The 15,297-nt window shown below is 45.1% G+C and overlaps 2 protein-coding genes across 2 annotated transcripts; both read left to right on the top strand.

The window, feature by feature from the left end:
- Positions 1-923: 923 nt before the first annotated feature.
- Positions 924-7,084, top strand: LOC139166191 (sialidase-3-like). The gene is made up of 3 exons (XM_070749427.1): positions 924-1,175; positions 3,791-3,996; positions 5,937-7,084. Exons 2-3 carry the CDS (start codon positions 3,796-3,798, stop codon positions 6,942-6,944), a joined length of 1,209 nt encoding a protein of 402 aa, XP_070605528.1. The 5' UTR covers positions 924-1,175; positions 3,791-3,795; the 3' UTR covers positions 6,945-7,084.
- Positions 7,085-8,656: 1,572 nt separating this feature from the next.
- LOC139166192 (sialidase-3-like) lies at positions 8,657-15,091 on the top strand. Its single transcript, XM_070749428.1, has 3 exons — positions 8,657-8,780; positions 11,403-11,608; positions 13,581-15,091. The coding sequence occupies exons 2-3, from the start codon at positions 11,408-11,410 to the stop codon at positions 14,586-14,588; spliced, it is 1,209 nt and encodes a 402-aa protein (XP_070605529.1). The 5' UTR covers positions 8,657-8,780; positions 11,403-11,407; the 3' UTR covers positions 14,589-15,091.
- The last annotated feature ends 206 nt before the right edge of the window (positions 15,092-15,297 follow it).

The following is a 15,297-nucleotide window of genomic DNA, read 5'->3' on the forward strand; positions in this document are numbered from 1 at the left end:
CCCGCCGAACTCGATCAGCAGGTTTTTTAAAAAAAATATATCTAAAATTGTAAATACTGTATTTAAATACTGTATCTAAAATAAATACTGTGTGGGAAGGGTTTATAAACACTTAAAACAATGAAAACTTACCAAACAATTACAATATAAATACTTAAATAAGTACTATCAGTCGATAAATTCCCCATCGCGGATTTCACCTATCGCGGCCGGGTCTGGAACGTAACACCAGCGATAGGTGAGGGACTACTGTACTTTTCTCCTTGTTTAGCTTTAATATAGTTTAATATAGAATAATTGTTTTATAATATAGTATACTTGCTTAGTATACTTTTAGTCATCCAACATCTGCTTCAAAACTTCCAGTGTTGGAGCGTTCACAACTTCTGGTGGCAGGCTGTTCCACTGATTAATTGTTCTAACTGTCAGGAAATTTCACCTTAGTTCTAAGTGGCTTCTCTCCTTGTTTAGTTTCCACCCATTGCTATTGTGGGCTGGGAGCAGCCGACTCGTTCTGTGGCTGCTGGACCCATCGTCCAGTCTTCGGAGAGGGGCGGCATACAAATCTAAATAATAATAATAATAATAATAATAATAATAATAATAATAATAATAATAATAATAATGATGATGATGATGCCACCCATCCGGATGGGTGTTGTGGGCAGCACACACACACACACAAGGAAGTTGCACACTCAGCTGCAACACTGACCATGTGCCATGCGATGCGATGATGCTGTTTTCCATGCTAAACCATGTTAAAACCTGGTTAGCTTCCACCTTGGTTTCTTTTTCCCGTCTTTGACATGTCGGACGATGGATTCACCCGCAGAAAGCGCTTGGCCCGCTTGCAGAAGGAGACAAGGGAGAGAAAGGGTTAAAAATGGGCGGCGCTCGGTGACCTTCTGCAACCCGATCGCTCCGCCGCGCCCAGCGCCGTTGCGGGGGCGCCCGCGGGCGCCTCGTGACTTTTGCAACGCCCCGGTTTGGCTAACGGTCAGTATACCGACCCTCCGCAATTGGAGCCACGCCTCGGCCAGGAGCGGGTGGGGGATCCGCCTGACTGATTCGCCTTTGCGACCGCCTGGCTTCTTGCTCCGCGTTGGAAAGACGCTTCTTTGCACTTGCCTTGCTTTGCAAGTCGCCTTGAGTTCCAAGGACTCCGCTGGGCGGTGAGTGGCACCCCAAAGGGATCGGGGAAGGGGCTGCGGAAGGGTGGGCTTCCTCCCCCCAGGAGGAATGAGGTTGGGAGCCCCGGCTGCACGGCAAGGGAGGGTTGGACAGAAGCTTAGCTGGGGAGAGGGCACCATCCAGCGATCTAATTTGAAACATATCCCAATTGTTTTTTCTATTTGTTTGTTTGTTTGTCATATAAATATAGTATTATATTGTAGTATGTTTAACATAATATAAGTATAAAGTAGAGATAGAAAAGATAAAAACACATTAGGACAGGGAAAGGTTTGTTTGTCAAACATGTATAGAATAGTAGTAGTTTGCATAAACACAAGTAAAAAGTAAGGATTTTTATTTATTTATTTTTATTTATTCATTTGTCCAATACACAAATACATAGGAAGAAAAATAGACATGTGATAATATAAAAGAGAGTGAAAGTGAACTTAGAGGAGAGGATATATGAAAGGAAGAGAATATACATGATAGGTGAAAGAAAGGAGAGACAATTGGACAGGGGACCAAAGGAACACCAGTGCACTTATGTACGCCCCTTACTGGCCTCTTAGGAACCTGGAGAGGTCAATCGTGGAGAGTCTAAGGGAGAAATGTTGGGGGTTAGGGGTTGGCACAATTGAGTCCGGTAATGAGTTCCACGCTTCAATAATTCGATTGTTGAAGTCATATTTTTTACAGTCAAGTTTGGAGCAGTTCGTATTAAGTTTGAATCTGTTGCGTGCTCTTGTGTTATTGCGGTTGAAACTGAAGTAGTCATTGACCGGTAGGACGTTGCAGCAGTGTTCCCTCTAATTTTTGGGGGGCGTGGGCAGAGAAGTATAGTGTCTGAGCGGCAGTCCCTTCGGGACTGGGCGGCACAGAAATAATTAATAAATAAACAAACAAACAAACAAACAAACAAATAAAAAACCCACCCTGTTTTGCCTCAGAGAATTTCAAAATAAAATACTGTACTGTGTGTCTATAACAGTGAGCTCATAATAGGGCAACTCTATCAATATCAAAATGCCACTTAAATAGTTGAGCTAGTTTCAAACTAGATTTTGATTTTCTTTCTTCCTTACTCCCATTCTTTTTCTTTCTCTTTTCCTTCCTCTCTTTTTTCTATCTGTTTCTCTCTCTTCCTCTCTCTCTCCTTCCCTCTCACTCTTTCCCTCTCGGCTTCTGGGCAGGTTTGAAAAACTCTGAGTTGATGATGATTTTTAAGTGAGCGATTGCTCACTGCTCAGCTTAGAGGGAACTATGCGTTGCAGCATATGATCTTGTGGGCAATACTCAAATCGTGTTTTAGGCGCCGTAGTTCTAAAAGAGGACCATAGGACAGGGATGGTAGGCACAATGGTGTGCTCTTTTTGAAAAATATTTTTTAAAATTGATTTTCATATTAACATTAATTAATCATTAAACGTTCACACAACACAGTGTTCTAAGTGACCACCACCAAACCACATCCATACCCCTCCACCCAAATGGGGGCATAATTTCTATATACCATTTTAACTCAAGAGCAATACTGTATATCTATTTACACATTATAAAGTACTGTAATTCCAATTTATTCTTATGCACACCCCTTACAGGCAGGCCTCTTAGAAAGGGGGGGAGGCCAACTGTACACAGTCTTAAGGTTACATTTTGGGGGGCTTGGGGGTTTAACACGGATTAACAGCAGGTAAAATTGTGTTGACAAAAGAGTGGGGGGCAGGGAAGGAAGAGAGCCCTACGAAGAAAAATGTAATTAAAAAATATATTAGACTGTGCAGAAATGGATCGATTAAACACTCAAAATGAAGGAGAAACTGAATACTTTTTAACGTGGGATTTGTTTTATCGATGGCTTACCAGTCTCCAACCTTAGCCACTTTAAGATGTGGATTATTCTATATGTGTTGGCTAGTGGATTCTGGGAGTTGAAGTCCATCCATTTTGGCTGGGGGATTCTGGGAGTTGAAGTCCATCCATTTTAGCTGGGGGGTTCTGGGAGTTGAAGTCCATCCATTTTGGCTGGGGGATTCTGGGAGTTACAGTCCATCCATTTTCACTGGGGGATTCTGGGAATTGAAGTCCATCCATTTTCACTGGGGGATTCTGGGAATTGAAGTCCATCCATTTTCACTGGGGGATTCTGGGAGTTGAAGTCCATCCATTTTCACTGGGGGATTCTGGGAATTGAAGTCCATCCATTTTCACTGGGGGATTCTGGGAATTGAAGTCCATCCATTTTCACTGGGGGATTCTGGGAATTGAAGTCCATCCATTTTCACTGGGGGATTCTGGGAGTTGAAGTCCATCCATTTTCACTGGGGGATTCTGGGAATTGAAGTCCATCCATTTTCACTGGGGGATTCTGGGAATTGAAGTCCATCCATTTTGGCTGTGGAGGATTCTGGGAGTTACAGCCCAGATTTTTTTTAATCACAAGCATCCACAATTTAGATCTTTTGTGTGTGCCGCGACTCCTTGACTAGCAACCAATTCCGTTCGGCAACTCTTCACCAAGTTACCACAAGACTTAAAAAAAGAGAGAGAGAGACTTACTTCCGATCTTCGCACTTATGACCTTTTCTTCCTCCTGGAATGTTCCGGTCTCCAGGGAAGATGGCTGAGGCTCCGGGGGACCCTGCAAAAACGATCCTCTTCCACCGGAATAGGGAGGTCACTTACCGCATCCCGGCTCTGATCTACCGGCCTGCCGAGACCACCTTCCTGGCTTTTGCGGAGGAGCGCTCCTCGCCCCGGGACGAGCACGCCAAGGGCTTGGTGATGCGACGCGGGATGAAAGAAGGCCTGTCCGTTAAGGTAACGCTGCAGCCCGAATGTAGCCGTGATCTTCTCAATCTACGACAGGATGGAGGCCACAATTCCTGGCTAAGAGAGAGAGGTTTGTTAAGGGAGATATGGTTTCTGACTGCATTTCCAACATGTTTTGGAACATCTTTGCTAGTCTTGCCAGTGGCCAGCGCCACCTATAAAACCCACCTCTGCTGTCAGGCATGGGCGAACTGAAATATCTTCCCCAGGCCTACACTGTTTATGTATGGTATGTTGTGTGCATTTTTTTTTAAAACTATGGGTTTCTAATTATTGAATTTGTATTATATATTGTTTTCTGTTACTGTTGTGAGCCGCCCCGAGTCTGCGGAGAGGGGTGGCATACAAATTTAATTAATTAATAAATAAATAAATAAATAAATAAATTTTGCACACATTTTCCTTATATGTAGTTGCAATTATCGATTTATGATTTCTGCCCCAAAGCTTTTGCCATTGGCCAAGTTCAATCGCATAGCCAAATATTCATCTTAATATAACCAATGAACCAACAACAACAATGGCCAAATTGTATGAATGTTTAGTATGCATGTTGGGTTAGTTTATTATGTTTATTAGGGTTTTTAATTAATGATTTTTATAACCTAGTTTTATATTTGACTTCTTTTTATTGTTTTGCAGTCTGCAGAGAGGGGCGGCAAATCTAATAAATTATTATCATTATCATTATAATCATCATTATTATTATTATTATATTGTTGTAAGACGCCCTACCTGATTGAAGTCAAATAAATAAATAAATAAATAATCTTAATATCACTAAATTGGTGGGTCATAACCTTCCCTTTTAAACTAAGTGCACTGGTAGATGTGAGAGTGGAGTTGCGTTTCAGGTCCAGCTAAAAATAAACGGCACACACATTCCCGCCGTGTTAGCCTCCAAAATTATAAATATAACTTTTTCTAGCACTTCCCTGTGCTAGAATTAAAACCCGAATAACTTATCTGTAGAGAAAGCATCATAGACACAGCTAGTACTCAACTTATGACCACAATTGAGCTAAGCGAGACAGTTAAGTGAGCTTTGCCCTGTTGTAGCTTTGTAGCCTCTGGCCAGTGAATGTGTAGGGTGTTGGAGTATGTATTTGAATGTTTGGTTTTTAAATGTTTTAGCTCTATAAAATATTTTAAATTAATTATTTGTGTTAATTGGATTTAGATGTGTTCTATATACTGTGTTTTTTTAATTGAAATTTTGTGAGCCGCCTTGAGTCCACGGAGAGGGGCGGCATATAATGCGGATAGATAGAGAGAGAGAGAGAGTAGATGATAGATAGGTAGGTCGGTAGGTAGGTAGAGTAGATTTGTTTGTTTGTTTATTTATTTATTGGATTTGTATGCCGCCCCTCTCCATAGACTCGGGGTGGCTAACACAGTAATAAAAACAGCATATAACAATCCAATATTAAAACAATTAAACCCTTATTATAAAACCAACATACATACAGACATACCATGCATAAAATTGTAAAGGCCTAGGGAGAAAGGGAATCTCAGTTCCCCCATGCCTGGCGGCAGAGGTGGGTTTAAGAAGCTTACGAAAGGCAAGGAGGGTGGAAGCAATTCTAATCTCTGGGGGGAGTTGGTTCCAGAGGGCAGGGGCCACCACAGAGAAGGCTCTTCCCCTGGGTGCCTCCAAGTGACATTGTTTAGTTGATGGGACCCGGAGAAGACCCAGGGACCTGGAGAGAGATAGTAGATGATTGATAGATAGATAGATAGATAGATAGATAGATAGATAGATAGATAGATAGATAGATAGATAGATAGATAGATAAAGAGAGAGAGAGAAAGAGAGAGAAAGAAAGAATGCTATTCTGTTGCCCCCCCCCTAAATTCTTCTCTCCGTTAGATCAGATGTAAACAGTTCTTCATTTGAATTTATTGTGCACCTTCTTTTGTCCTAGTGGGGTCCTTTCACGCATTTGATGACCGCCGGGCTGCCCAACCACCGTACTATGAACCCGTGCCCGCTTTACGACCAGAAGAACGACGTCATCTTCCTCTTCTTCATCTGCGTCGAGGATGGCATTTCGGAGCAGTATCAGCTCCGGACAGGGAGAAATGCCGCCCGACTGGGTTACATCTCCAGCCAAGATGGCGGCCGCACCTGGAGCTCCGCGACCGACTTGACGGAGCAGGCAGCGGCTGACGACAAGGCCAAGAAGTGGGCGACCTTTGCGGTGGGGCCAGGCCACGGGGTGCAGCTCCGTTCGGGGCGCCTGGTGGTCCCAGCATACGCCTACCACATCCACAAATCCTGGTTTGGCTACTCCTTCCCGTGGTGGATCAAGCCCCATTGCTTCAGCTTCTACAGCGACGACGGGGGCCGAACGTGGTCTCGGAGCGAGCTCCTCAAAAGATTGAAGACCACCGAGTGCCAGATGGCTGAGGTGACGTGCCAGGACAACAGGCAGGTGTTATATTGCAACGCCCGAAGTTTACACCGACTCCGAGCCGAGGCCTTTAGTGCGGACGACGGACGACAGTTTCCTGATCCCGGCCTTTGCCAACGGTTGTCTGAGCTGCCATTTGGGTGTCAAGGAAGCGTCGTCAGTTTCTTTCCCTCAGATCTAGGCCCAAAAACAGACCCAACATCTCCGAGGGACGCGTTTCCATCTACTGCATCACTCAGTTGGCCCAGATCCTGGTTGATGTTCTCCCATCCCACCAGCAGGAAGAAGCGGGTGGATCTGGGGATCTACCTGAATCCTTCCCCAGTGGACCAGGGCGAGTGGACGTCTCCTTGGATCTTAAATAAAGGACCCAGCGGCTACTCGGATCTGGCGGTTTGCGACGACGGGGGGCCCCTGGCGTTCGGTTGCTTGTTTGAGTGTGGGGAGTCCAAGGAATACGAGGACATCGCGTTCTGCCTCTTCTCCTACGAGGAGCTCCTGAGGAAGGTGAAAATGTGAGGGACGCGTCCATCCGAGGCCATGACATCTCCCTCAACACCAGTGATGGGGTGCACCCAATATGGGTGGGATCGGCGATCGGTCAGAAAAAATGGAGATGCATACACATCTCCGCGCCCGACATGTGTATCTGCAGGCACGAAGAAGAAGAAGAAGAAGAAGAAGAAGTAGTAGTAGTAGTAGTACAACAGCAGCAACAACAACAACAACACGAATCCGCACAAATCCCAGCGACCAGTTAGGTCCCACAGAGTTAGCCTTCTCCGGGTCCCGTCCACTAAACAATGTCGTTTGGCGGGACCCAGGGGAAGAGCCTTCTCTGTGGCAGCCCCGGCCCTCTGGAACCAACTCCCCCCAGAGTTTAGAATTGCCCCCACCCTCCTTGCCTTTCGTAAGCTCCTTAAAACCCACTGAGATACCCACTGAGAACTGAGATATTCCTTCCCACTAGGCCTTACAATTTACGCATGGTATGTCTGTATGTATGTTTGGTTTTTATATAATGGGTTTTTAACTGTTTTTAGTATTGGATTTTGTTATATACTGTTTTATTGCTGTTGTTAGCCCCCCCCGAGTCTGAGGAGAGGGGCGGCATATAAATCCAATAAATAAATAAATAAATCATCAACAACAACAACAGAGTTGGAAGGGACCTTGGAAGTCTTAACATAAGAAGAGCCTTGCTGAATCAGGCCAAAGCCCATCGAGTCCAGCATTCTGTGTCACATGGTGGCTCACCAATTGTCCATGGGGATCTTCTAGTCCAACCCCCTGCTTAGGCAGGAAACCCTACACCACTTCAGACAAATGGTTATCCAACATCTGCTTAAAAACTTCCAGTGTTGGAGCCTTCACAACTTCTGGAGGCAAGCTGTTCCACTGATTAATTATTCTAACGGTCAGGAAATTAGAACTCCTTAGTCCTAAGTTACTTTTCTCCTTGTTTAGCTTTAATATAGTTTAATATAGAATAATTGTTTTATAATATAGTATACTTGCTTAGTATACTTTTAGTCATCCAACATCTGCTTCAAAACTTCCAGTGTTGGGGCGTTCACAACTTCTGGTGGCAGGCTGTTCCACTGATTAATTGTTCTAACTGTCAGGAAATTTCACCTTAGTTCTAAGTGGCTTCTCTCCTTGTTTAGTTTCCACCCATTGCTATTGTGGGCTGGGAGCAGCCGACTCGTTCTGTGGCTGCTGGACCCATCGTCCAGTCTTCAGAGAGGGGCGGCATACAAATCTAAATAATAATAATAATAATAATAATAATAATAATAATAATAATAATAATAATGCCACCCATCCGGATGGGTGTTGCGGGCAGCACACACACACACACACAAGGAAGTTGCACACTCAGCTGCAACACTGACCATGTGCCATGCGATGCGATGATGCTGTTTTCCATGCTAAACCATGTTAAAACCTGGTTAGCTTCCACCTTGGTTTCTTTTTCCCGTCTTTGACATGTCGGACGATGGATTCACCCGCAGAAAGCGCTTGGCCCGCTTGCAGAAGGAGACAAGGGAGAGAAAGGGTTAAAAATGGGCGGCGCTCGGTGACCTTCTGCAACCCGATCGCTCCGCCGCGCCCAGCGCCGTTGCGGGGGCGCCCGCGGGCGCCTCGTGACTTTTGCAACGCCCCGGTTTGGCTAACGGTCAGTATACCGACCCCCCGCAATTGGAGCCACGCCTCGGCCAGGAGCGGGTGGGGGATCCGCCTGACTGATTCGCCTTTGCGACCGCCTGGCTTCTTGCTCCGCGTTGGAAAGACGCTTCTTTGCACTTGCCTTGCTTTGCAAGTCGCCTTGAGTTCCAAGGACTCCGCTGGGCGGTGAGTGGCACCCCAAAGGGATCGGGGAAGGGGCTGCGGAAGGGTGGGCTTCCTCCCCCCAGGAGGAATGAGGCTGGGAGCCCCGGCTGCACGGCAAGGGAGGGTTGGACAGAAGCTTAGCTGGGGAGTGGGCACCATCCAGCGATCTAATTTGAAACATATCCCAATTGTTTTTTCTATTTGTTTGTTTGTTTGTCATATAAATATAGTATTATATTGTAGTATGTTTAACATAATATAAGTATAAAGTAGAGATAGAAAAGCTAAAAACACATTAGGACAGGGAAAGGTTTGTTTGTCAAACATGTATAGAATAGTAGTACAGTAGTTTGCATAAACACAAGTAAAAAGTAAGGATTTTTATTTATTTATTTTTATTTATTCATTTGTCCAATACACAAATACATAGGAAGAAAAATAGACATGTGATAATATAAAAGAGAGTGAAAGTGAACTTAGAGGAGAGGATATATGAGAGGAAGAGAATATATATGATAGGTGGAAGAAAGGAAAGACAATTGGACAGGGGACGAAAGGCACACCAGTGCACTTATGTATGCCCCTTACTGGCCTCTTAGGAACCTGGAGAGGTCAATCGTGGAGAGTCTAAGGGAGAAGTGTTGTGGGTTAGGGGATGACACAATTGAGTCCGGTAATGAGTTCCACGCTTCGATAACTCGATTGTTGAAATCATATTTTTTACAGTCAAGTTTGGAGCGGTTCGTATTAAGTTTGAATCTGTTGCGTGCTCTTGTGTTGTTGCGGTTGAAACTGAAGTAGTCATTGACCGGTAGGACGTTGCAGCAGTGTTCCCTCTAATTTTTTTGGGGGGTGGGCGGAGAAGTATAGTGTCTGAGCGGCAGTCCCTTCGGGACTGGGCGGCACAGAAATATTAAATAAACAAACAAACAAACAAACAAAAAACCCACCCTGTTTTGCCTGAGAGAATTTCAAAATAAAATACTGTACTGTGTGTCTATAACAGTGAGCTCATAAGAGGGCAACTCTATCAATATCAAAATGCCACTTAAATAGTTGAGCTAGTTTCAAACTAGATTTTGATTTTCTTTCTCTCTTCCTTCCTCCCATTCTTTTTCTTTCTCTTTTCCTTCCTCTCTTTTTTCTGTTTCTCTCTCTTCCTCTCTTCCTCTCTCTCTCCTTCCCTCTCACTCTTTCCCTCTCGGCTTCTGGGCAGGTTTGGAAAACTCTGAGTTGATGATGATTTTTAAGTGAGCGATTGCTCACTGCTCAGCTTAGAGGGAACTATGCGTTGCAGCATATGATCTTGTGGGCAATACTCAAATCGTGTTTTAGGCGCCGTAGTTCTAAAACAGGACCATAGGACAGGGATGGTAGGCACAATGGTGTGCTCTTTTTGAAAAATATTTTTTTAAATTGATTTTCATATTAACATTAATTAATCATTAAACGTTCACACAACACAGTGTTCTAAGTGCCCACCACCAAACCACATCCATACCCCTCCACCCAAATGGGGGCATAATTTCTATATACCATTTTAACTCAAGAGCAATACTGTAATTCCAATTTATTCTTATGCACACCCCTTACAGGCAGGCCTCTTAGAAATGGGGGGAGGCCAACTGTACACAGTCTTAAGGTTACATTTTGGGGGGCTTGGGGGTTTAACACGGATTAACAGCAGGTAAAATTGTGTTGACAAAAGAGTGGGGGGCAGGGAAGGAAGAGAGCCCTACGAAGAAAAATGTAATTAAAAAATATATTAGACTGTGCAGAAATGGATCGATTAAACACTCAAAATGAAGGAGAAACTGAATACTTTTTAACGTGGGATTTGTTTTATCGATGGCTTACCGGTCTCCAACCTTAGCCACTTTAAGATGTGGATTATTCTATATGTGTTGGCTAGTGGATTCCGGGAGTTGAAGTCCATCCATTTTGGCTGGGGGATTCTGGGAGTTGAAGTCCATCCATTTTGGCTGGGGGATTCTGGGAGTTGAAGTCCATCCATTTTAGCTGGGGGGTTCTGGGAGTTGAAGTCCATCCATTTTGGCTGGGGGATTCTGGGAGTTACAGTCCATCCATTTTAGCTGGGGGGTTCTGGGAGTTGAAGTCCATCCATTTTGGCTGGGGGATTCTGGGAGTTACAGTCCATCCATTTTCACTGGGGGATTCTGGGAGTTGAAGTCCATCCATTTTCACTGGGGGATTCTGGGAGTTACAGTCCATCCATTTTCACTGGGGGATTCTGGGAATTGAAGTCCATCCATTTTCACTGGGGGATTCTGGGAATTGAAGTCCATCCATTTTCACTGGGGGATTCTGGGAGTTGAAGTCCATCCATTTTCACTGGGGGATTCTGGGAATTGAAGTCCATCCATTTTCACTGGGGGATTCTGGGAATTGAAGTCCATCCATTTTGGCTGTGGAGGATTCTGGGAGTTACAGCCCAGATTTTTTTTAATCACAAGCACCCACAATTTAGATCTTTTGTGTGTGCCGCGACTCCTTGACTAGCAACCAATTCCGTTCGGCAACTCTTCACCAAGTTACCACAAGACTTAAAAAAAAAGAGAGAGACTTACTTCCGATCTTCGCACTTATGACCTTTTCTTCCTCCTGGAATGTTCCGGTCTCCAGGGAAGATGGCTGAGGCTCCGGGGGACCCTGCGAAAACGATCCTCTTCCACCGGAATAGGGAGGTCACTTACCGCATCCCGGCTCTGATCTACCGGCCCGCCGAGACCACCTTCCTGGCTTTTGCGGAGGAGCGCTCCTCGCCCCGGGACGAGCACGCCAAGGGCTTGGTGATGCGACGCGGGATGAAAGAAGGCCTGTCCGTTAAGGTAACGCTGCAGCCCGAATGTAGCCGTGACCTTCTCAATCTATGGCAGGATGGAGGCCACAATTCCTGGCTAAGAGAGAGAGGTTTGTTAAGGGAGATATGGTTTCTGACTGCATTTCCAACATGTTTTGGAACATCTTTGCTAGTCTTGCCAGTGGCCAGCGCCACCTATAAAACCCACCTCTGCCATCAGGCATGGGGGAACTGAAATATCTTCCCCAGGCCTATACTGTTTATGTATGGTATGTTGTGTGAATGTTTTTTTTAAACTATGGGTGTTCAGCTTTCTAATTATTGAATTTGTATTATATATTGTTTTCTGTTACTGTTGTGAGCCGCCCCGAGTCTGCGGAGAGGGGTGGCATACAAATTTAATAAATAAATAAATAAATAAATAAATAAATAAATAAATAAATAAATAAATAAATAAATAAATAAATTTTGCGCACATTTTCCTTATATGTCGTTGCAATTATCGATTTATGATTTCTGCCCCAAAGCTTTTGCCATTGGCCAAGTTCAATCGCATAGCCAAATATTCATCTTAATATAACCAATGAACCAACAACAACAATGGCCAAATTGTATGAATGTTTAGTATGCATGTTGGGTTAGTTTATTATGTTTATTAGGGTTTTTAATTAATGATTTTTATAACCTAGTTTTATATTTGACTTCTTTTTATTGTTTTGCAGTCTGCAGAGAGGGGCGGCAAATCTAATAAATTATTATCATTATCATTATCATCATTATTATTATTATTATATTGTTGTAAGACGCCCTACCTGATTGAAGTCAAATAAATAAATAAATAAATAATCTTAATATCACTAAATTGGTGGGTCATAACCTTCCCTTTTAAACTAAGTGCACTGGTAGATGTGAGAGTGGAGTTGCGTTTCAGGTCCAGCTAAAAATAAACGGCACACACATTCCCGCCGTGTTAGCCTCCAAAATTAAAAATATAACTTTTTCTAGCACTTCCCTGTGCTAGAATTAAAACCCGAATAACTTATCTGTAGAGAAAGCATCATAGACACAGCTAGTACTCAACTTATGACCACAATTGAGCTAAGCGAGACAGTTAAGTGAGCTTTGCCCTGTTGTAGCTTTGTAGCCTCTGGCCAGTGAATGTGAAGGGTGTTGGAGTATGTATTTGAATGTTTGGTTTTTAAATGTTTTAGCTCTATAAAATATTTTAAATTAATTATTTGTGTTAATTGGATTTAGATGTGTTCTATATACTGTGTTTTTTAAATTGAAATTTTGTGAGCCGCCTTGAGTCCACGGAGAGGGGCGGCATATAATGCGGATAGATAGAGAGAGAGAGAGAGTAGATGATAGATAGGTAGGTCGGTAGGTAGGTAGAGTAGATTTGTTTGTTTGTTTATTTATTTATTGGATTTGTATGCCGCCCCTCTCCATAGACTCGGGGTGGCTAACAACAGTAATAAAAACAGCATATAACAATCCAATATTAAAACAATTAAACCCTTATTATAAAACCAACATACATACAGACATACCATGCATAAAATTGTAAAGGCCTAGGGAGAAAGGGAATCTCAGTTCCCCCATGCCTGGCGGCAGAGGTGGGTTTAAGAAGCTTACGAAAGGCAAGGAGGGTGGAAGCAATTCTAATCTCTGGGGGGAGTTGGTTCCAGAGGGCAGGGGCCACCACAGAGAAGGCTCTTCCCCTGGGTGCCTCCAAGTGACATTGTTTAGTTGATGGGACCCGGAGAAGACCCAGGGACCTGGAGAGAGATAGTAGATGATTGATAGATAGATAGATAGATAGATAGATAGATAGATAGATAGATAGATAGATAGATAGATAGATAGATAGATAGATAGAGAAAGAGAGAGAAAGAAAGAATGCTATTCTGTTGCCCCCCCCCTAAATTCTTCTCTCCGTTAGATCAGATGTAAACAGTTCTTCATTTGAATTTATTGTGCGCCTTCTTTTGTCCTAGTGGGGTCCTTTCACGCATTTGATGACCGCCGGGCTGCCCAACCACCGTACTATGAACCCGTGCCCGCTTTACGACCAGAAGAACGACGTCATCTTCCTCTTCTTCATCTGCGTCGAGGATGGCATTTCAGAGCAGTATCAGCTCCGGACGGGGAGAAACGCCGCCCGACTGGGTTACATCTCCAGCCAAGATGGCGGCCGCAGCTGGAGCTCCGCGACCGACTTGACGGAGCAGGCGGCGGCTGACGACAAGGCCAAGAAGTGGGCGACCTTTGCGGTGGGGCCAGGCCACGGGGTGCAGCTCCGTTCGGGGCGCCTGGTGGTCCCAGCATACGCCTACCACATCCACAAATCCTGGTTTGGCTACTCCTTCCCGTGGTGGATCAAACCCCATTGCTTCAGCTTCTACAGCGACGACGGGGGCCGAACGTGGTCTCGGAGCGAGCTCCTCAAAAGATTGAAGACCACCGAGTGCCAGATGGCTGAGGTGACGTGCCAGGACAACAGGCAGGTGTTATATTGCAACGCCCGAAGTTTACACCGACTCCGAGCCGAGGCCTTTAGTGCGGACGACGGACGACAGTTTCCTGATCCCGGCCTTTGCCAACGGTTGTCTGAGCTGCCATTTGGGTGTCAAGGAAGCGTCGTCAGTTTCTTTCCCTCAGATCTAGGCCCAAAACCAGACCCAACATCTCCGAGGGATGCGTTTCCATCTACTGCATCACTCAGTTGGCCCAGATCCTGGTTGATGTTCTCCCATCCCACCAGCAGGAAGAAGCGGGTGGATCTGGGGATCTACCTGAATCCTTCCCCAGTGGACCAGGGCGAGTGGACGTCTCCTTGGATCTTAAATAAAGGACCCAGCGGCTACTCGGATCTGGCGGTTTGCGACGACGGGGGGCCCCTGGCGTTCGGTTGCTTGTTTGAGTGTGGGGAGTCCAAGGAATACGAGGACATCGCGTTCTGCCTCTTCTCCTACGAGGAGCTCCTGAGGAAGGTGAAAATGTGAGGGACGCGTCCGTCCGAGGCCATGACATCTCCCTCAACACCAGTGATGGGGTGCACCCAATATGGGTGGGATCGGCGATCGGTCAGAAAAAATGGAGATGCATACACATCTCCGCGCCCGACATGTGTATCTGCAGGCACGTGTGAGATTTCGCTTCCGCACATGCGCAGAAGCAAAATTTTGCGGTGGGGGCCCACGCCAGCTCTGTGAAGCACCGAGGAGGCATACCGGTTGGGACCAACAACGGCGGCCCTTCACTGCTCAACACTCTTCAAATTCTGTGGCAACGACCGATAAGGTCCCACAGAGTTGGCCTCCTCCCGGTCCCGTTGACTAAGCAATGTTGTCTGGCGGGCTCCAGGGGAAGAGCCTTGTCTGTGGCGGCCCCAGCCCTCTGGAATCAACTCCCACCGGAGATTAGAACGGCCCCCACTCTCCTTGCCTTTCGCAAGTTACTCAAGACCCACTTTTGTCACCAGGCATGGGGTAACTGAGCACATATATGCTAGCCAGATGAATACTTGGTAGGCAAATCCCCTTTGGCTAGTAAGATTTATGTGTGGTTATGATTGGGTAGTGTTGATTGTTTTTTAATGATAGTGGGATTTCTTAATTTTAGTTTTTAATTACAGTGGTACCTCAAGATACGAACCCCTCGTCTTACGAACAACTCGTGATACGAACCCAGGGTTCAGAAAAATTTTGCCTC

The sequence above is a fragment of the Erythrolamprus reginae genome, chromosome 4 (assembly GCF_031021105.1).
Source record: "Erythrolamprus reginae isolate rEryReg1 chromosome 4, rEryReg1.hap1, whole genome shotgun sequence".
Lineage (NCBI taxonomy): Eukaryota > Metazoa > Chordata > Lepidosauria > Squamata > Dipsadidae > Erythrolamprus > Erythrolamprus reginae.